Consider the following 20730-nt stretch of genomic DNA (forward strand, 5'->3'; position numbering starts at 1 on the left):
GAGGCGGAGAGTGACATTTCAGTTGGAATTTCCCTAGACAGGAGACTAGAGGGTCCCCAGAAGGACCAGGTGCCCCCCCAAAGGACTGTGCCTGCTCTTCTTTGCCACAGTCCCCACCGCTCCCTAGCGTTATCCCTCCCTAGACTTTTGAACTCAAAGCTCCTGTTTTTGGAGGAAGTAAACAACTTGGGAGGAGTCTGCAAGGCTCTGAGGGTGCCCCTCCAGTGGCCCTCCTCCCCACGGTCATCCTCATCAGCCCCCGGCCCCCCCACCTCTGCCCTCAGAGTGTTCCTCTTCGTGGATCCTGAGCTGGTGTCTCCCTCCGTGTGCAGTGCCCTGCTGCTGGAGATCGAGGCGGCCAGCGGGCAGCAGACGCCGGAGGCCTGCATGCGCCACGTGGTCTCCCACGCCCTGCAGGCAGCGCTGGGGGAGGCCTGCCATGCAGGCGCGCTGCAAAGGAAGCTGCTGGTAAGGTCACTGCCCTGCTCACCCACATCCGTTCTCCTCTGTCCGTACCACCTTTTCCCCCTTAAGCCAAACATAAATACACATTCACTAAGGAAAATTGGGGAAAAAAATGCAGATGAGCCAAGAAAGAAAATAAAAATCACTCGCACCCCTCTACTCAGTCATGTTAGCAATTAACATTTGGTATATTTCATGAATAATAATGATGGTGGCCATCATAAAAACCACTTTTTGTTTTCAAAAAATATTTATTTATTTGGCTGCATTGGGTCTCAGCTGCAGCACACGGGATCTTCTAGTCGGGGCATGTGGGATCTAGTTCTCTGACCAGGGATGGAACCCAGGCTCCCTGCTTTGGGAGTAAAAGAATCTTAGCCACTCGCCCACCAAGGGAATCCCAGAACCAGTTTGTTGAACGTCTCTTGGGTTCCAGGTACCATGTAGACATTTTACATGTGTCACCTTAAAACACTACTACACTGTGAAATGGATGTACTTATCAAAACAGAGGCACAGAGAAGCCAATCACCTCCCTGCGGTGACACAGATAAGAAGTGGCTCTGCCTGGATGTAAACCCAGGTCTATCTGACTTCAAGCCTGTGTTTGGTTGCCTTCCAGCCCCACCCCTCCCCCATCACTGAAATATGCCATATGGAAATGTTTTCCTTGGAAAGCTGTGCTTCTAATGGGGCAGAGAATTCCCTCTCGTGAACATGCTGTCATTCCTTTAACTGGTTTAACTAGTCCCTTGTTCTTCTTGTGGGCATTTAGTTTGTTTCCTAGCTTTCCTTTCTGACTCTGCCTCTCTGACAGCTCAGTTGGTAAAGAATCCGCCTGCAATGCAGGAGACCCCAGTTCGATTCCTGGGTTGGGAAGATCCCCTGGAGGAGGGACAGGCTACCTACTCCAGTATTCTGGCCTAAAGAATTCCATGGAGTCACAAAGAGTCAGAAACGACTGAGCGACTTTTACTTTCACTGTTCACTAGCTTTTCTCTCTGACTCAGCCTCAGCCCCTATCCACAGCCAAGACCACAGCAGATAGACATTCTCTGGCCAGGGTGGCCCCAGGTGCTGGATTTCTTGGGCAGGGGAGGATGCCAGAAGGGCCAGTCGGCGTCTGCACAGGGTGGGGCAAGGTGCCGGCCCTGGGGAAGGTGGATTGGCGGGTGGCTCTGTGGTGCAGTGCTGCCGCTGCAGGAGGGGCTGGCTCCAGAAGAGGGGTTGCCCTTGAGGGGTCCACGATCCTCTGCTTGTCCTGCCCCAGGAAGTGGGTGTCTGTTCTTTCTTTGCCCGTCAAAACACACTGGAGGCATTACTCTTCCTCCTCTTGTGTTCCATTCTCTGTATCCTGAGCCCTACATCTTTGATCCTTCCTTTGATGCGTGTCTTTTGTGTTCAGTTCAGTCATGTCTGACTCTTTGCGACCCCATGGGCTGCAGCACACCAGGCCTCCCTGTCCATCACCAGCTCCCGGAGCTTGCTCAAAGTCATGTCCATCAAGTCAGTGATGCCATCCAATCATCTCATCCTCTGTTGTCCCCTTTTCCTCCTGCCTTCAGTCTTTCCCAGTATCAGGGTCTGTTCTAAGGAGTCAGTTCTTCACATCAGGTGGCCAAAGTATTGGAGCTTCAGCTTCAACATCAGTCCTTCCAATAAATAATCAGTGTTGATTTGTTTCAGTATTGACTGGTTTGATCTCCTTGCAGTCCAAGGGACTCTCAAGAGTCTTCTCCAATACCATAGTTCAAAAGTATCCATTCTTCAGCACTCAGCTTTCTTTATGGTTCAACTCTCACATCCATACATGATTACTGGAAAAAACCCTAGCTTTGACTAGACAGACCTTTGTTGGTAAAGTAATATCTCTGCTTTTTAGTATGCTGTCTTGGTTGGTCATAGCTTTTCTTCCAAGGAGCAAGTGTCTTTTAATGTAGTAGCTGCAGTCACCATCTGCAGTGATTTTGGAGCCCAAGAAAATAGTCTATCAGTGTTTCCATTTTTTCCCCATCTATTTGCTATGAAGTGATGGGACCAGATGCCATGATCTTAGTTTTCTGAATGTTGAGTTTTAACCCAACTTTTTCACTCTCCTCTTTCATGTCCATCAAGAGGCTCTTTAGTTCTTCTTCACTTTCTGCCATAAGGGTCGTATCATCTGCATATCTGAGGTTATTTATATTTCTCCTGGCAAACTTGATTCCAGCTTGTGCTTCATCCAGCTTGGCATTTCTCATGATGTACTTTGCATATAAGTTAAATAAGCAGGGTGACAATATACAGCCTTGACGTACTCCTTTCCCAATTTGGAACCAGTCTGTTGTTCCATGTCCAGTTCTAACTGTTGCTTCTTGACCTGCATACAGATTTCTCAGGAGGCAGGTCAGGTGGTCTGGTATTCCCATCTCTTTCAGAATTTTCCACAGTTTGTTGTGATCCACACAGTCAAAGGCTTAGCATAGTCAATGAAGGAGAAGTAGATGTTTTTCTGGAATTCTCTTTCTTTTTCTATGATCCAACGAATGTTGGCAATTTGATCTCTGGTTCCTCTGCCTTTTCTAAATCCAGCTTGAACGTCTGGAAGTTCTCAGTACGCATACTGTTGAAACCTGGCTTGGAGAATTTTGAGCATTACTACGCTAGCATGTGAGATGAGTTCAGTTGTGCAGTCGTTTGAACTTTCTTTGGCAATGCCTTTCCTTGGGATTGGAATGAAAACTGACCTTTGCCAGTCCTGTGGCCACTGCTGGGTTTTTCAAATTTGCTGGCATATTGAGTGCAGCACTTTCACAGCATCACCTTTTAGGATTTGAAATAAACCTTAAACTGTGTCGGCTGCTTTCTGTCACCTTTTCTCTAAAAGCACCATCCACACCATTCCTTTGTGGTTGCCCACTGCTTGGACCCGCTGAGGGCTCTCGACTCACTCCTCCCACCTCACCATCTGGACGTCTCTCTTTCTGTAACAGTCCTTTTGGGGATTCACTGCACACAGCCACATGATGGAGGAATGCACCCCCAACTTGTACCTAAGCCCCAGATTTATTTATTTAGCTATGCTGGATTTTAGTTGTGGCATGTGGGATCTACTTCCCTGGCCAGAAATTGAGCCCAGACCCTCTGCTTTTAGCCACTAGACCACCAAGAAAGTCTCCCCAGGCTGGTTTTAGCACAGACACCGAAGGCCCCTACTGTGGGCTGCTGTCCTGTCTCCCTGCACTCAGCCATGGCTCTCGGGGAGAGGAGAGGGGAACACTGACCAGCCTTCCTGACCAGAGTTCATCAGCTGACCCGGCAGTCCCCGTGCGGCCACCTGCGGCTCTGCAGATGGTTTCTGGTCACCAAACAGGCCGTGGTCAAGTCGCCATTTTGACACAACAATGTCAGATACGTCAGTGTTGCAGGAAGCGGGATCCCTTCCAGGGTCCAAGAGTGGACTCTTGTCCAACGCTGGGAAATGAGTAGTCCAAGGAGACACACAAGCTTACCAAGCAAGAGACTATTGGGAAGGCACCAGGTAGAGAGCAGTAGGGTAAGGGAACCCAGGAGGACTGCTCTGCCATGTGGCTCGCAGTCTAAGGTTTTGTGGTGAGGGGGTTAGTTTTGGGGTTGTTTCTGGCCAGTCAGCTTGATTGGCCCATAGTCTGACTCAGGGTCCTTCCTGGTGGCACACGCATCTCTCAGCCAAGATGGACCCCAGTGCAGAGGATTCTGGGAGGTTGGTTGTCTCCACCCTGTTTTGGCCTCTCCTGAATTCTCCCGGTTAGTTTTATTGGGACCTCCTGCTGTGAGACCACTTAGGCAAGCAGGTCTCATCCTGCCTGGCCAAGGCGTGTTGTTTCAGCCAATGGTTCCCGAACATAAGAACATTGGCTTTTGTTTCTCAGTGATGCAATCAATAGAGCATCTCAGGCCTCACTCCATGACTGAATCAGATGCGCCTGGGGCTCAGGGATAATTGGCTTAGGAGTGAGGCTGGGCAGAGTCTGAGGGCATCGAGATGGGGAAGGATTGGGAGGTGCCCGGTAAAGAATGGAGTGGGGTTCAGAGCTGGAATTAATGGGTGCCTGCACTATTTTGCTACAGAAAAAAAAAAATGCTGAAAATGAAAGCTGTGTTTTTTTTAAGCACAGTCAGCCTGTTATGCCCTCTCCCTCACTTTATCTGAGTGTCCATTTTAAGGAATAGAGAATGGGGGGAGGAGCCAAAGAAGTGCCAGAAGAGACATAGGGACTGCATCATCAATCTGAAGTTAGAGACCCTGAGAAGCTTGGAGTTAAGGGGTCCTCAAGGGCCCCCTGGCACCCCCCACCCATTCTGGGTGCACCCAGACTGAGGCCTGGCCTGGGACGGCCCACTCCCTGAGACCCCAGCCTCCTTACCTGGAATTCTGCTCCTGGAGAAGCTGTAGGGATCCCATGTCCAGTCATACCTGCTGGCTGGAGGACAAGTGGGGCCTGGGAGAGGTGGCCCAGCCAACCACAGTCTGGTGGCTAGGCCATATCTGGCCAGCAGACCACATCCTGTCTGCGAAGGGCCTGGTCCAACCCTCAGGTAGGGAGTGGGGGAAGTAGACTGGTCTCCCCGCATGTCCACAGAGTCAGCTGACAAGGCCTCTAGGCTTGAAGGTCAGCTTGGGACGACAGTCTGTCTTTCTGACACACTGCACCGTGTTCTGCCTGCTGGAGACGGGTGTCCAGGTGGGGCTGCCCCGTGGCAGGTATCCACAAGGCTCGATCCTTCACTTCCTTTACGCCTTTACTCAGAAGTTACCGTTCACTGAGGCTCCTCTGGTCACACTATCTAAAACTTCAGCCCTCCCCCAGATTTCGCATCCACTCCCTGTTTTATTCTCATTACTGTTATTTATCATACTGTACATTTCACTAATTTTGTTTATTATTTCCCCACCCCCACTCATGCTCACATACGAAGAGATGCACTATAATATAAGCTGGGCTTCCCAGGTGGCTCAGATGGTAAAGAATAAGCCTGCAATGCAGGAGACCCAGGTTCGATCCCTGGGTTGAGAGGATCCCCTAGAAAAGGAAATGGCAGCCCACTCCAGTCTTGCCTGGAGAATTCCATAGACAGAGGAGCCTGGCAGGCTACACAGTCCATGGGGTCACAAAGAGCTGGACACGACCGAGAGACTAACACTTTCGCTATAAGCTTTCACTTTCAGTATAAGCTACATGGAGACAGGAATTTTTAAAATATTTGTTTGGCTGTACCGGGTCTTAGTTGCCACAAATGGGATCTAGTTCTCAGACCAGGGATCGAACCTAGGCCTGCTGTATTGAGAGCTTGGAGTCTTAGCCACTGGACCACCAGGGAAGTCCCCAAGACAGGGATTTTTATGTTTTGTTTACTACTGTACCCTGGAACTTAGAACAGTGCCTGGCACCTAGTGGGTACTTGGTAAATATTTAATTAATTCACTTATAATCAATTTGTAAGATGAAGCAACAAGATGAGATGGTCCCCAAGGTCCCTTCCAGCTCTGATTCCTTGTCCCTGTCATCACTTGTGTTCACTCAGTTGATCATTCAGCAGGAATTTATTGGAACCCTCAATAGTCAGAATGACCCTCTGTCCCTGAGCCCAGGAAGTTAAGACTTTGCTCAGCAGACCCCTAGCACGGAAGAGAGAACAAGTCCTGCAGTGCCCACCTGTGTCGCTTCTTTGGGTCCCGCATCCTCAGTGATGAGCTGGGATTAGGTGGGGAGTAGGGAGTAGGACACAGCCTGAGAATGGTGATCCAGGGTGGTTGTCAGGTCAGGGCGGCAGGACTGTACCCCTGGAGACGGAGCCTGTGGTGCTGGAGAGCGTGGTGCTGCTCTTTCAAAGAGGGAGGAACTCTTTCAAAACCTGTTTCTATTAAGGGGAAAGGCTCTGGTCCTTTACCCTTAGCCTCTTTTTTTGCTTTTAAAGAATTTTTTTGATGTGGGCCATTTTTAAAGTCTTTATTTAATTTGTTACACTATTGCTTCAGTTTTATGTTCTGGTTTTCTCACCCCGAGGCATGTGGAATCATAGCTCCCCAACCAGAGATGGAACCCACACCGCCTGCTTTGGAAGGTGAAGTCCTAACCACTGGACTGGCAGGGAAGTCCTCCCCTTCAGCTCTTTAGCACTCGCTAATCTACCTTTTTCAAAAGAGAAAGCAAGCTTCCAGCTCTAAAGCCTTGGCAACCCATAGTACCTGGCTAGAATTTAATAACAGAGCTTTGTGATCATTCCCTGGTGCCTCAGATGGTAAAGAGTCTGCTTGCAATGCAGGAAAGCCGGGTTCGACCCCTGGGTCAGGAAGATCCCCTGGAGAAGAGAATGGCAACCCACTCCATGATTCTTGCCTGAAGAATCCCATGGACAGAGGAGCCTGGCTGGGTACAGTCCATAGGGTCGCAAAGAGTCAGACAAGACAGAGTGCTTAACACTTGTGACTAATGTATTCAGCTTGCTGCTGCTGCTAAGTCGCTTCAGTCGTGTCCGACTCTGTGTGACCCCATAGACGGCAGCCCACCAGGCTCCCCTGTCCCTGGGATTCTCTAGGCAAGAACACTGGAGTGGGTTGCCATTTCCTTCTCCAATATTCAGCTTACTTATTTTCTATTTATGAGAAGTGACTGTAGCATTTTTACTTAGAGCAGCAATATAAAGTTTCCTTTTGATATAATTTTGAACCAAAGAAAAAGTGCACCGATTTAAAGAAAAGTAATGATTATAGGTGGTATGTCAAGACAGTATAGGAGTGACAGATGTTTAGGAAATATGCAGCAAGTGATGTATTGAGCACCTACTGTGCCAGCAGATGTAATAGGGCTTGGGGAGCTGTAAACGAAACAGACAAAACTGCCACCTTCCTGGAATTTACATCCTAGTGACGGCAGAACAGTGATCCAGATGCTTGGTGACATTCCGAGCAGGGTGGGCGTCAGTGTCATCCCTGCCCCCCTGGGTTCCTGGTCGCCAGCCATCCCCCCACAACAGGAAATGAGGGGCCGAGGGGAGCCCCTCCCCCCAGTTGCAGAGAGCATCAGGCAACAGCGGGTCCCTGGATGTGGGGAGCAGAAGCTATCCTGGGGAATCTCCTCCAGGTGTCGGGGGCAGAGGGGAGGTGCCACCAGGCCTTGGGTGCACCTGCGGACTGGGCGGAGCAGGGGCGGGAGGTGCTGGGCCAAGGCTCAACCTCTGATGCTCCTTCTCGGCAGGCCAGCTCCCGCCCCGCCCTGGAGGGCTATTTCCACGCCGTGGTGACAGCAGTGGAGCAGATGGCCAGAGAGCCCAGCCCTAGCCGAGAGGGCCACCGGGAGAGGCTGGAGGAGATTTACTGCTCGCTGCTGGGGCCGGCGGTCGCCGCCAGGGGGCGCTGCGGCGGTAAGAGGCAGGCGCGGTGAGCTGCGATTCGGGCACCTGCAGGGGGCGCCAAAGAGCAACTCTAAACCAGCCGGGAGTGGGCCAGTGTGGCTGAAGCTGGGGTGGGATACACAGCAGCTTCCAGGAGCCTAGGGCCTGAGGATGCTCAAGAACTTGAAGGTCTTGGGTTAATATGAAAGTGGGTAATTTGGTCATGATAACAGCTGACACCTACTGGGCACCTCCCTACACCCCAATTGCTGTTCTCAGCAGTTTACATGGTGGTTTAGATTCTATGACGTGTCCAACTCCAGCGACCCCATGGACGCTAGAATACTGAAGTGGGTTGCCATTTCCTTCTCCAGAGGATCTTCCTGACCCAGGGATTGAACCTGGGTCTCCTGCATTGCGGGCAGATTCTTTACCGACTTAGCTACAAGGGAAGCCCTTGAAACAGTTTGCATAGATTAAATCAATTAATCCTCACAGTAAATTACTTATGAAATAGAAAGCATTATCTCCATTTTACAGATGAGAAAACTGAGTTAGAAAGAGGCTATAAATCTTGCCCACGGTCACCTACCTCCTAAGTAGCTGAACTGAGATTCAAACACAGGCTGTCTGGTTCTTAGGTGTGTGGTGTTAGTTGCTCAGTCATGTCTGACTCTGCAACTCCCTGGACTGTAGCCCACCAGGCTCCTCTATGAAATTCTCCAGGCAGGAATACTGAAGTGGGTAGTCATTCCCTTCTCCAGGGGATCTTCATGACCCAGGGATCGAACCCAGGTCTCCTGCATTACAGGGGAATTTTTTTTACCATTTGAGCCACCAGGGAAGCCCATCAGTATATTATAATAACCAATGTGCTTCCCATGCAGAGGTCACAGGTTCAATTCCTGTTCAGGGTACTAAAACCCCACATACCTCTCAATGCAGCAAAAAAATAAGTATTCTGTATGCTTCTGATTACCACATGGAAATGCCTATTCATAAAGCTCCCCACCCACCCAACCCTATGCCCAGTCCTAAAGCTGGGCCAAACTCTGGAGCAAACCTGGCTTTGCTCTTCTCGGGTACCACATGCTAACTCAGAGGTAACTCTGCATTGGCAGGACAAAACCTGTCTGGACTGTCCCCACCATCTCTGCCATATCCAGACACCTGCTTCCCACCCAGACTTGCCCAGCACATCTTACTGACCAGCCAGCACCCCCGTTGATCCCTTGTTTCTAGGGGGCAGCATAAGACAGTGGTTATGGGCACCACATCATGGGTAAAAGCATGGACTCTGGAGCCAGACTGCCTGGATTTAAATTCTGGCTCTGCCCTTCTTGTCTGACCTCAGGCCAGTTACTTAACCTCTCTGTGCCACTGATTCCTCCTCTGTAGTGCAGATATTATTCCCTGTGACCCTGGGTCGCTGGTAGGACCTGGTGAGATGACAAGCGAGGTGAGAACAGTAGTAAGTGTTCCATGAACGTGGGTTGCTCTCCCCTGAGGAAGCTGCGGCCTCGTTCTGGAGGGAGCCGTGCTCTGGGGAAGTTAAACCCGAAGGCTGCCCGTTAGGTGTGCCCAGTGTGCAGCCAATAAGGTCTGGGGAGGGAATGACTCCCAGGGCTGGAGTGTCAGGAAGCTTCTGGACAGAGGAGTGGAGATCAGCTGGCCCTGATCTCATCCCTGGATGCAGGCTTCCCACTGCACTTAGTACTTGGCCATGAGTCCGTAACATCCCCTACAGGAGCAAACGTTAATGGAGCATCTATTGCACCCAAGCTGCTAGAGAAGACCCTGAGAAATCCAGAGGCCTCTCCCCCTGGTCTGCTCGTGGACAGTGGGAAGGGCAGCGTGGTGGCAGCGGGGCTGGGGGTGGGACCGCAGTGGGAGGGGCCAACAGCGGGAGAAAGGGTTGGGAAGGATAAAGTGGGCTGGCTTGAGAAGGGTCCTACGTTTCCAGCTAGGAAGTTTGCAGGAAGCAGGAGCCGCTAGGCGTGCTTGGGTTGACCAGGGGTGTTAGCTCCGATGAGCTGATGATGGCAGAGAGGCAGGGGAACTCAGCAAGGCCAGACATGGGAGGGAGCGGGTCTCTGCCATTTCCTCTGGGCCCCCTGACTGGGGGCGGGAGCGGGGCAGAGAAGACTCCCACAACCCTCTCCTCCATGGTCTCCACAGCCTGCTCCTTCCTTCAGGTGACTCCCTCCAGGACGAGCCGCTGAGTGTCCCTCTGCCCAGCCCCCGCATCACCTTCCACCTGTGGACTGACGAGGAGCAGCTCTGTAAGTGCCTTGGACCTCCACGGGGAGCGGGCTGGAAATAATGGGGGATATGCGTGTGCGTCTGTGTGTGCATCTGTGTGTTCATGTGTGTGTCTCTCGTGCTGGTGTCTTTGTGTGTCTGTGTGTGCACTGTGTGTGTATCTGTCTCTGTGTATATCTGTCATGTGTCTGTGTGTGTGTTCATGCCTGTGTGTGCCTGTGTGTGTCTTTGTGTGTCTGTGTGCATCTGTGTATGTGTCTGTGTTATCTCTGAGTGTCTGCTTGTGCATCTGTTGTGTGTGCCTGTGTGCATCTTTGTATGTCTGTTTGTGTGTGTGTGTCTGTGTTGTCTCCGTGTGTCTATGTATCTGTTGTGTGTGTCTGTGTGTGTGCTCCTTGCCCCTTGAGTTGTCTGCAGAATCTGAAAAGCATTTTCTCTGTGTCAGAGCAGCCCCGTGCATTAGCCTCTGGTCACGTGTGTCCAGAAAGTTCCACACACCATGTTGATGCCAGTAGACAGTGCATGCCCTAAGAAGGAGGCAGGCACCAAAGAAAGCTGTGGTTCCTGGAGCAGGAGGGGGCCCACACTTCCGCTCCATGCTGGTGTCGGTCCCCCTTCCCCCCCAGGCCCTGCTCTTCTCAAGGAAGGGGGAAGTCAGAGGGGCAGGTTGTGGTGGGCAGTGCCAGGCTGGTGAACCAAATTCCAGGTCCACACAACCCTTCATGCACTGGGTCACCCTAGACGGGCTCAGTGCCCTAGGGCCCTCAGTTTCCTCACGAGCAACAAAATGAAAGGCGATTGGAAAAGCCCAGAGGCCTCTCCAGGAGCTGATGCTCTGTTGTCTGTGTCCCGGGGGAAGCTGCAGGGGAGTAGGAGCACTGGAGGGTGCTCGTGAGCCCACCGGAAGAGGGCTCCAGAGTTCAGAGGCAGTGCGTTAGCCGATGTCTTTGCGGCAGGACTTCTCAGAACCTTTTAAGTGATGTCTTTGCAGCAGGACTTCTCAGAGCCTTTAAGATGTTTACTTGTGGTATGAGTATGTGGGGTTCTCAGTCTCTGTTTGCTACATAACCTCTGTTCCTTCTCGAAGCATCTCATGGGGCTTCTGTTCAGCTAACAAGTGTGTGGGAAACATGGAACCACCAGCCTCGTGGGTGAGGCCCACCCAGCCTGGTGTCCCGTCTCCATCCTGACAGTCCCCTTGGTCTTATGTCCCAGGGAAGGAACTGGTGCTCTTCCTGCGCCCGCAAACCCAGCTGCGCCTCAGTGCAGACTTGGAGGCCTTGGATCTTCAGGGCCTCCTGCCAGACTGGGAGTTGGCCCGGGCATCCATGCTGTCCACTGACAGTGGCATCGAGCGGGACCTTCCTCTGGGGGCTGACGAGCTGCTGGCACCTGGCAGCCCCGAGGCAGAGCGAGCAGGGCTGCAGCGCAAAGGGGGCATCAAGAAGCGGGTGTGGCCCGCGGACATCGTGATGCCCGGCAGCTGGGATGGGCCCCCAGGGCTGCACCGGAGGACCGGCAGACCCAGTGGGGATGGGGAGCTGCTGCCTGGCGTCTCCCGGCTGCACACAGCGCGGGTACTGGTGCTGGGGGATGACAGGATGCTGGGGCGCCTGGCCCGGGCCTACCGCAACCTCAGGTAGGGCCCCAGAGGGCGGCTGGGGACGGTCGGGACAAAAGTGGGCCTGGCCTGGGCTGATGAAGGATGGAGAAATGGGCTGGGGGAGGCCGAGACCAGGGTGGAATGGGGGGCGGTGGTACACTGTGTTCCCCCCAAACCCCACACCCAGCCACCATGGAGCACCATGCTCCCTGCTTTACTGCACCCATTCTACAGATGAGAAGGCAGAGGCTCAAGAGTGAGCAGGTCAATTGCCCAGAGTCAAAAAGATATTAAGTAACAGAGCCAGGAGGTGGAACCAAGTCTGTGGGAAGCCCAAACCCCTGCTCATGCCTGCGTTCTGCTCCCTCTGCCAGGAAGCGAGAGACCCAGAGGTTCTGCCTCACCCCCCGACTCAGCCTGCAGCTCTACTACATCCCCCTGCTGGCTCCCGAGGTGCTGGACTCAGGGGGTGGGCAGTTGGGAGAGGAGGGGACCTGGGGGAAGGGGTGGACGGCAGGGTTGGGGGGTGAGCCCTGGGGAAGGGTTCGAGGGTGTCAGGAGGAAGAACTGGGGTCAGTCTTCCTTAGGATGCGGAGCTGGGCAAGACCTGGAGGGCTTCTGTCCCAGAAGCCACAGACATGGGCCCTAGGGGTGGCAGAGATGCCTTTTCACTGTGGCAGCCTGCCCATGACCCCACGATACCATGGCTGATGCTCAAACAGGAGGGCCTCTCTTACACACACACACACATACACACACACACACCCCTTCCTAGGGGGAGATGAAGCCACACTGGCAATATTTCCTTTCTGTCGCCCACTCTGCTTCTGACAGGGGATCCTTAAATTCAAGGCACTGCTTGTCTCTCCCCTTTAAGGCTAATGACCGTTTTTCAGTGTCGCTGGCAGACATCCTCGGGAAGGGGGGTTCCAGCTTCACCTCAGGTACGAGACCCGTCTTCACATGGTGCAGAAATCCAGGCCCCAAGAGCTTGAATAATTTGACCCATTCCCAAAGCTAGTTTGTCTAGGACCGGCACGTGGGGACCCGCCCCCCACTGAGCAGGAAGAAAGTGCCAGAGAGGCCCTGACCCGCCGCCCTGTCCCCTTGTTCGCAGACGTCTGCGGCATCCAGGCGTTCGGAGCTGGGAGAGCTGGCCGCGTTCCTGGGCCGCGCGGACCCATGGTACGAGGGCATCGTCAACAGCCTGTGGGCCACCATCCACAAGCTGGCAGAGATGGTAGGGGATGAGGGGCAGTGGTGGAGCTGGGGGCGTTTTCTTGAATTTCGACCTCAAGAGTCAGCCCCAAGGGGCCCCACGAGGGATAAGGCAGAAGAGGGGCCCTAAGGAGCTAGTGGCTAGAATTTACTCTGTACCAGGCACCTTCCTGTTTGGACAGGCCCACTGTGTGGAGAGGACAAGGGAAACATTCTTTATTCGTTATTAAAGGGTGTGGGCCAATGATATGCTTCTCATTGGAAACTTGTGAGTTTCCTGGGCCGCTTTGCAACAGTTGCGACAGTTAGCGGTCCTGAGCACGGCTCCGCGCCAGGCACTGTTCTAAGCGCTCCCACCTGCAGCCCTACCAGCTGGGTACGCGTGTCTGTCTACTGGTGCTGTCGTCATTTTACAGATCAAGCAGCGGAGGCACAAAGAGATTAGGTCTCTTGCCCAGAGTCACAGGATGAGTCCCACTCGGAATACGGCAGCTTCATTCCAAAGCATGTTCTCTGAGCCACAAGCCATCGCGCTGTCCCCAGCCCCAGGCAGTGGTGAGGACAGGCAGGGAAGGGGCTCATCTTTCACTGATTTGAAAGCCCTTCTGTCATATGTGCCGCAGACATGTTTTACCCACTTTTTTCATTTCAGTCTTGTCAGAAGTGGAGTTTGTTTTGACCTACAGAATTTCAAATATGTTTATCCTTTATGGTTTCTGCCTTTGCAGCCATGCTTTGAAAGACCTTCTCCATTCCAAGATTAAATTCACTGATAATTTACTCTAACACTTTTAGCATCTAATTTTTTACATTTAGATAAACTGTCTGCAATTAATTTCATTATGTAATTTTATATTTTCCAAGTGTTTAGGCTATTGTTGTAAAGCTATTTATTGGGTATACTATCAGCTTGAAATGCCACTTTTGTCATTTATTAAAATTCTTACATATCCTGGAGTTTATTCTTTCTCAGTGATCTATTCATTTCTGTATAAATTTGCATTCATATTTTCATATCTGGCATGATACATTTACCCCATTACTCTTCTTTTGCAAAACTTTTCAGACTATGTTTATTTATCTTTCCGTATAAATTTTAGAATTCCATTGTTGAGTTTGTTTGTTTTTGGATTTTTCTTTTCTTTTCTTTTGCCACACTGCAAGGCATTGGGATCTTAGTTCTCCAACCAGGAATTGAACCCACGCCCCCGGCAGTGGAAGCACAGAGTCCTAGTCACTGGACAGCCAGGGAATGCCTGTCAAGTTTTATTTTTAATCCCATTGAGATTTTGATTGAATTTTGGAGAATGAACTTCTTTAGCACATTAAGTTACCCTCTGGGGGTGTGGTATAACTCTTCACTTCTTAAAGTCTTTATTTCCCTCAGGATTGGTGTTCCGTTTTCATCTGTATTATTTTTTTTAGATTCCACATGTAAGTAACATCATATGATATTTGTCTTTGTCTGACATACTTCCTTTAGTGTGATAATCTCTAGGTCCATCCATGTTGTTGTCAGTGGCATCATTTCATCCTTCTTTGTGGCTGAGTAATATTCCATTGTATACATGTGCCACATCTGCCTTATCCATTCATCTGTTGATGGACATTTAGGTTGCTTCCATGTCTTGACTATTGTAAATAGTGCTGTTATGAACACTGGGGTGCTGGATGGACCCTTTTGATTAAGGGTAGAAATCAGCTGGCAGGAAAGGCTTGGACAGCGCTGAAGAAACAGCGAGGTTAGTGCAGGGCAGGGAGTACGAGGGGGTTTTGGAATTTCTCTGTTAAGAAAGTGGCAGGTCCCACAGCAGTGTGGAGGGGGCTGGCTGAAGACAATCTCCCTCCCTCCCTCACAGCCTCTCTCCCTGGACACATCCCAGACCGTAGACCCCTTCATCCTGGATGCCATCACCTACTATGTTCGCATGGGCACCCAGCCCGTCTATTTCCAGATCTACACGGTCAAGGTAAGCTTCCCACCTGGGGCTCCAATGAGACCATGGCAGCCTGTTGGACTCCAGGACCCCTGGCTCCGGGGAAACGGGGGACCAGGATGCAAGTCATAAACTCATCCAGACGTTCTTTTTTTTTCCCTATATTTATATATTTATTTTATTTCTTTGGCCATGTCGGGTCTTCCTTGCTGCACACAGGATCTTTCGTTGCAGTTCACAGACCCTCTAAGTTGTGGCCCGTGGGCTTAGTTGCTCCTCGGCATGTGGGATCTTAGTTTCCCGACCAGGGAACGAACCCGTGTCCTCTGCATTGCAAGATGGGTTCTTAACCACTGGACCACAGAGAAGTCCCCCATCCAGACATTCTTGGCTGTTAACTTTATATTCTTCCTCTCCGGATAAGTAAGATAATCATTAACTTCTAACACCTCAAGTTCATGCGGAAGGACTCTCTGTCCTTCCATCCTCCCCATCATCCTTGCCAACCTCACCTCTTGCAGCAACTGCCCTCACCTCTGCTCTGCTCACCCCATTACACAATCAAGTGCTTCTCCTGGGTGTTCCTGCGATGCTCTGGGCCGCACTCTGGCACCTCCCTGCCACTTTGTCATGTACCTGCAGATGCCAGTGCCGCCCCACCAAGACTCTGAGTCCCCTGAGATGAGACTATACTTTGTTCATCTTGAGTCTCCTGCTAGTAGCACAGTAAAGTGTGTGTGTTTGTGTGTGTATCAGAGGATGCGTCAGTGTGGGACTGGCTGTGTGCAGTGGGTATAGAATTAGAGGCAGTGTGAGGTACTGAGAAGTTCATGGCTCACCTCCGGGTACCTCTGCATGCTCACTGTATGATCACAGCTACCTTCACCTCCCTGACATTGATTCTCCCCACCTTTTTTTTTTTAATATTTATTTTTATTTATTGGCTGCATTGGGTTGTGGTACACAGGCTCTCCACTTGCACCTCCAGAGCATACAGGCTTAGTTACTATGAGGCATGTGGGATCTTGGTTCCCTGACCAGGAATTGAACTCATGTCCCCTGCCCTGCAAGGTGGACTCTTAACCCCTGGACCACCAGGGAAGTCTCCCTCCCCACTTTTTAAAAAAATTAATTAACTTATTTATTTATAGGCTGTGCTGGGTCTTTGTAGCTGTGCTGGCTTTTCTTGAGCTGCAGTGATCTCTAGCTGCAGTTTGCAGGCACCTCACCATGGTGGCTTCTCTTTTTGCAGAGCACAGGCTCTAGGATGCATGGGCTCAATAGTGATGGCTCGTGGGCTCTAGAGCTCAGGCTCAGTAGTTGTGGCACACAGGCTTAGTTGCTCTGTGGCATGTGGGATCTTCCCAGACCAGGGATCGAACGTATGTCTTTGGCATTGGCAGGCAAATTCTTTACCACTGAGCCACCAGGGAAGCCCCATTTTCCCCATCTTTAAAATGGGGAAAGTAATCTTCATCACAGGGTTTTTGTGAGAATTCAAATGAGTAGAAAAATATATTAAACGATTGATGGGGGAAGATGATGGCAAGGCGGTCGGCACATGGAAGATTCCAGGACAGTGGTGGGAGGTCCAAAATCCCACATCCTGGGACTTCCCTGCTGGTCCAGTGGTTAAGACTCCACTCAGGGGGCCTGAGTTCGATCCCTGGTCAGGGAATTAGATCCCACATGCTACAACTAAGACCCAGTGCAGCCAAATAAATAATAAATAAGTAAATATTTTAAAAACATCCTGGGCTGTGGGGGTTACTGGGAGCTGCCCCTGGCAGGGACAACCTCCCCCAGCCTCCCTGCCCCCCCCGCCAACCTCCCTCCAGATCTTCTCTGGTGATCTGAGCCAAGACCCTGCCGAGGACATTTTCCTCACCGAGCTCAAGGTCAAGATCCAAGACTCCAAGTTCCCCAAAGGTGAGCATCTGTCTCCCCTTTCCCAAAGCTCAGCTGACTCAGCTTCCTCAAGGCCCACTTCCAGAAAGTCCTCCCACCTCTCACAGCCCCATCCCACCCCTTCCTTCCCACCACTGCTGAATACCAGGGTGCCCTGTCCCCTGCAGGCTTTCCCAGCCCTAAGGGCAGCCTGGCCCCCCCTGAGATGCAGCTTTTCCGCTCTGGAACAGATGTGGCTTCACCTGGGCCTCAATGAGGGAGGGATGGGGCCTCCCACCTTCATTCAGCCTCTTCTCTTCCCACAGATAGTTTTTCACCCCGGAGGAGGGGCATGGCTGAGGGTCCAGGGGCTGAGCTCTCCATCTGCTACCAGAAGGTCAGTGGGTGTGGCGCCGTCAGGAGGTGGCCGGAGGTACCGCTGGAGGGGGGCAGGTGTCAGGGACATGGTGGGGGTCAGGGAGCGCGGAGCAGACAGAGGGACCTTCTGCCCTTCCCTTGACACAGCCCCCAGTTTCCCTACCTCCAGAGCATTTTGCAGGGATGGGCAGGTTATGACTGGCCTTACATATGGACGAGGAGGCCATCTGATGTAAGGAACAGGGCGCTATCCCTTTGTTCAAAAATACCTTCCTCCCTAGCTGACCAGATGCATCGGAGTACAGTCCTCAGTCTGGAGGGCGGAACGTGCTCCCAGGACTGAGTGCTCTGAGCCTTCGTCCTCTGGTTCCTTACTGGACGTTAGCTTAACCAGGGCTCAGGGCAGTGGTGGGAAGCGGAGAAGGAGGGGTGGGGAGACAAGCAGACTGTTGATGTGGGGATGTGTGCCCTGTCCTGAGGACCCCTTCTGTCCCTGCGTCCCCCTCCACAGGCCCTGCTCAGCCACCGGACCCGGGAGGTCACCGTCTCCCTGCGGGCCACCGGGCTGGTCCTGAAGACCCTTCCAGCCAGTGACACTGAAGGTGAGGAGCTGGGCAAGCAGGGAAGCTGGGGCGGGAGGAGGAAAGAGGGTGGAGGGCCAGAGATGGAGGGAGCGGGAGAAGGCAGCTTCCCTCCCCATCTCTGGGAGAGCAGGAAGATGGCCCAGCTCCCACTCATGCCGGGCCCAGGGCTGGGCACCAGGCTGCCTGGTGAGGCCCAGCCCGGCCCTCAGGTGGGTCACCATCAAGCAGCCCAGGGTGACGCTCCCCTGCCTGAGCAGGTACGGGAAGGGGTTAAAACAGGAAGGGGCGGTGGTCACAGTGGGTTCGTGTCCTTCTTAGGAAATAGCGTCCCCAGCTGCCCTCCTTCCCTGGAGGCCCATTCACAGCCCCGCATCTCACCCTTCCCAGTTTCAGGGCCCACCCTCTGCACCCCTACTGCTGCGCCCGACACAGACCACATGTGCCTGAAAGTTAGTGTGACAGAGATTGTGAAGACCTCCAACTTGGCGGGAAGGTCCTTCTCTGTAAGTCCTGGGGAGGACAGGAGCTGGGGAGATTCACACAGGGTAGGGTGAATCAGAGAAGAGAGCCTGGGGAGGGTGTGCAGAGAAGAGGGAGTGAACCCCGAGCCTTTGTGAGCCCCTGCTGTTGGAGCCAGTCTTCCTGTTGGGAAGAATCTGATTTCCAGTCTGTTTGAAATATTGAGCACCCACTAGCCCTCTTCCAGGGCCCTGGAAGAGGTAAGGCCCCACCCCCACCTCCACCTGGACCATCGGAGGACCTGAGATGTACACAGATAACTACAAAATGCACCCAAGTACTGTATGCCCTGCTCACAGCAGCCAAAACAGCAATGGCCCAGCCCTTGTGTTTGTTCGTTTGTTTGTGGCTGCATTGGGTCTTCATTGCTGTGCTTGGGCTTTCTCTAGTTGCAGCGAGCAAGGGCTATTCTTCCTTGTGGTGCTTGGGCTTCTCACTGTAGTGGCTTCTCTTGTCACAGAGCACAGGCTGTAGGGCATGTAGGCTCAGTAATTGTGACCCAAGGGCTTTGTTGCTCCGTGGAATGTGGAATCCTTCCGGACCAGGGATCAAACCAGTGTCCCCTGAATTGGCTGACGGATTCTTAGTGACTGCAGCATCTGAGAAGTTCCGGCAATGGCCCCAGCCTTTGACCAAATAAAACCATCCCATGGCCCTACCACCGCCCTTTGCCCTTTGTTCTTATTGATACTCATAGAAATACAGACGTAGGACCTGCCCATTTTCTCCCTATCTGATGGCCACTCTGGATGTCACTGCCCTACTCAGTTGGGCTTGGAGTACATGATTACACCTGAACCGTGTTGTCAGAAAGCCTGGACTCCCCCCTCACCCAGGCAGATGCTCCCTTTAGGTCAAGCTGCCTAGGAGGTCTGATGCCCGAGTGTCTTGAGTGCTTCTGTGACATCCTGCATCCCTGCAGGTCAGGATGTCTTATCACCTTCCACCTCATCCTAGCCCTGGGCATAACTCGACCCTTTCCTCTGGACTCTTCCTAAATCACCTCCTTAAATAGATAGTGTTCTCACTTTGGTCCATGACCCACTTCATTTCTTAGCTCCTGGGCTATCAAAGCTATGTCCGTGGCTTTAGTCCAAGTTGTTCAGGACACCCACATCTTTATCTCCTGCTCTGACATTCACCCCTGAGTGTCTGACCCCTAAATTAGCATGAGCTGGGTGTCCCACAACACCCCAAACTCAAGATACTCAAAACCAAAGCCAGAGCTTTCCAGTAGTGGAGTTCTCTAGAGCCAGACTGCCTAGACTCAGATCTTGGGGCTCTCATTTACCAGCTATGTGACTTTAGGCAAGTGTCTCCAGTTTTCTGTGCCTCAGTCTCACTGTCTGGAAAATGGGGATAGTAATGGTAGCTACCTTATCTGGTTGTTGTGAGGACTGAATGATGGTGACATGTAAAGGTTCTAGAAGAGCACTTATCCAAGTCAGAGCTATATATGTGGTATGGTATTGTTTAGTCGCTCAGTCGTGTCAGACTCATTGCAGTCCCATGGACTCTGACCTGCCAGGCTCCTCTGACCATGGGATTTCCCAGGCAAGAATACTTGAGTGGGTTGCCATTTCCTTCTCCAGGGTATCTTCTCGACCCAGGGATCGAACCAGTGTCTCTTACATCTCCTGCACTGGCAGGTGGATTCTTTACCACTGAGCCATCTGGGAAGTCCCATATATGTGTTAGAGGCTGTTGTTATTTCATGCCCTCCTCCACTGTGTCCATCTCCTGTCCAGTGAGGCCATCGTTAACCAGTCACCTTTCCCAGAAACCTGGGAGTCAGCTCAGACGCCTCCTCTTCCTTACTTCCCTTTGTCTGCCGGTGTTCTCTCTCAAACGTTCTCATACGTCTCCCTTCTTCATCCTCCTCCTGGTCCAGCGAGGTTGACCAGCTGTCCCAGTTTGCCTGGGACTGGAAGGTCTCCTAGGACCTGGGGTTCTTGGTGCTAAAACTAGGGAAAGTTCTAGGCAAACTGGAGCAAACTGGTCATTCTTGGGCCAGATTTTTCATCCACCTCCTTCTGGACAAACTCAACAGCCCCCCGTTGTCACACCAGTGCTCCTTCAGTCCACCCTCCACACTTCTGCCCGTGTGCTCTTTCTAAAACAGACACATCACTCCGTGCTTAAAACCCCTTGATCATCTTCCTCTCTCCAGGCAGAAGGGTGGAAGAACCTCAGTGTTGCATAGCTTGGTTCCTCTTCCTCTCCATTTGCAACCCCAGCCAGCCCTGCACGCCCTTGACACTGGGTTATCTGTGATACCAAACCAAACCTGGGTCCTCTCGCCCAGGTGCAGTAAAGCCAGTCTACTGATGCTGGGTTGTGGTGAAGAGAAGTGTAGCTTTTATTGCAGGTGGCAAACAAGGAGTCCAGGGCAGCTGATGCTCAAAACCACCGACCTCCCCAAGGAGTTTCAGCAAAGCACTTTTAAAAGCCAGATGAGGGAGGCGTGTCCTAGGGTATGTAATCAGTTGGTATACAATTCTATGATTGGTTGATGGCAAGGGAA

The 20730-nt window shown here is 52.0% G+C and overlaps 1 protein-coding gene across 5 annotated transcripts in view; it reads left to right on the top strand.

Annotated features, from left to right (window-relative positions):
* PIK3R6 (phosphoinositide-3-kinase, regulatory subunit 6) overlaps nucleotides 1–20730 on the top strand; it is a 48623-nt gene that overhangs the window by 23695 nt on the left and 4198 nt on the right. For 2 of the 5 annotated variants that reach the window (XM_010843024.1, XM_010843022.1), the window contains exons 8-18: nucleotides 285–468; nucleotides 7683–7848; nucleotides 10014–10100; nucleotides 11296–11719; nucleotides 12058–12136; nucleotides 12801–12923; nucleotides 14761–14871; nucleotides 16677–16767; nucleotides 17052–17122; nucleotides 17615–17705; nucleotides 18075–18190. In XM_010843024.1, coding sequence (XP_010841326.1) covers nucleotides 285–468; nucleotides 7683–7848; nucleotides 10014–10100; nucleotides 11296–11719; nucleotides 12058–12136; nucleotides 12801–12923; nucleotides 14761–14871; nucleotides 16677–16767; nucleotides 17052–17122; nucleotides 17615–17705; nucleotides 18075–18190 — 1543 coding nt within the window. The remainder of the gene's footprint in view (nucleotides 1–284; nucleotides 469–7682; nucleotides 7849–10013; nucleotides 10101–11295; nucleotides 11720–12057; nucleotides 12137–12800; nucleotides 12924–14760; nucleotides 14872–16676; nucleotides 16768–17051; nucleotides 17123–17614; nucleotides 17706–18074; nucleotides 18191–20730) is intronic. The other 3 variants (XM_010843025.1, XM_010843023.1, XM_010843026.1) reach the window with 2 other exon arrangements.

The sequence above is a fragment of the Bison bison genome, unplaced genomic scaffold (genome assembly GCF_000754665.1).
Source record: "Bison bison bison isolate TAMUID 2011002044 unplaced genomic scaffold, Bison_UMD1.0 scf7180017864180, whole genome shotgun sequence".
Lineage (NCBI taxonomy): Eukaryota > Metazoa > Chordata > Mammalia > Artiodactyla > Bovidae > Bison > Bison bison.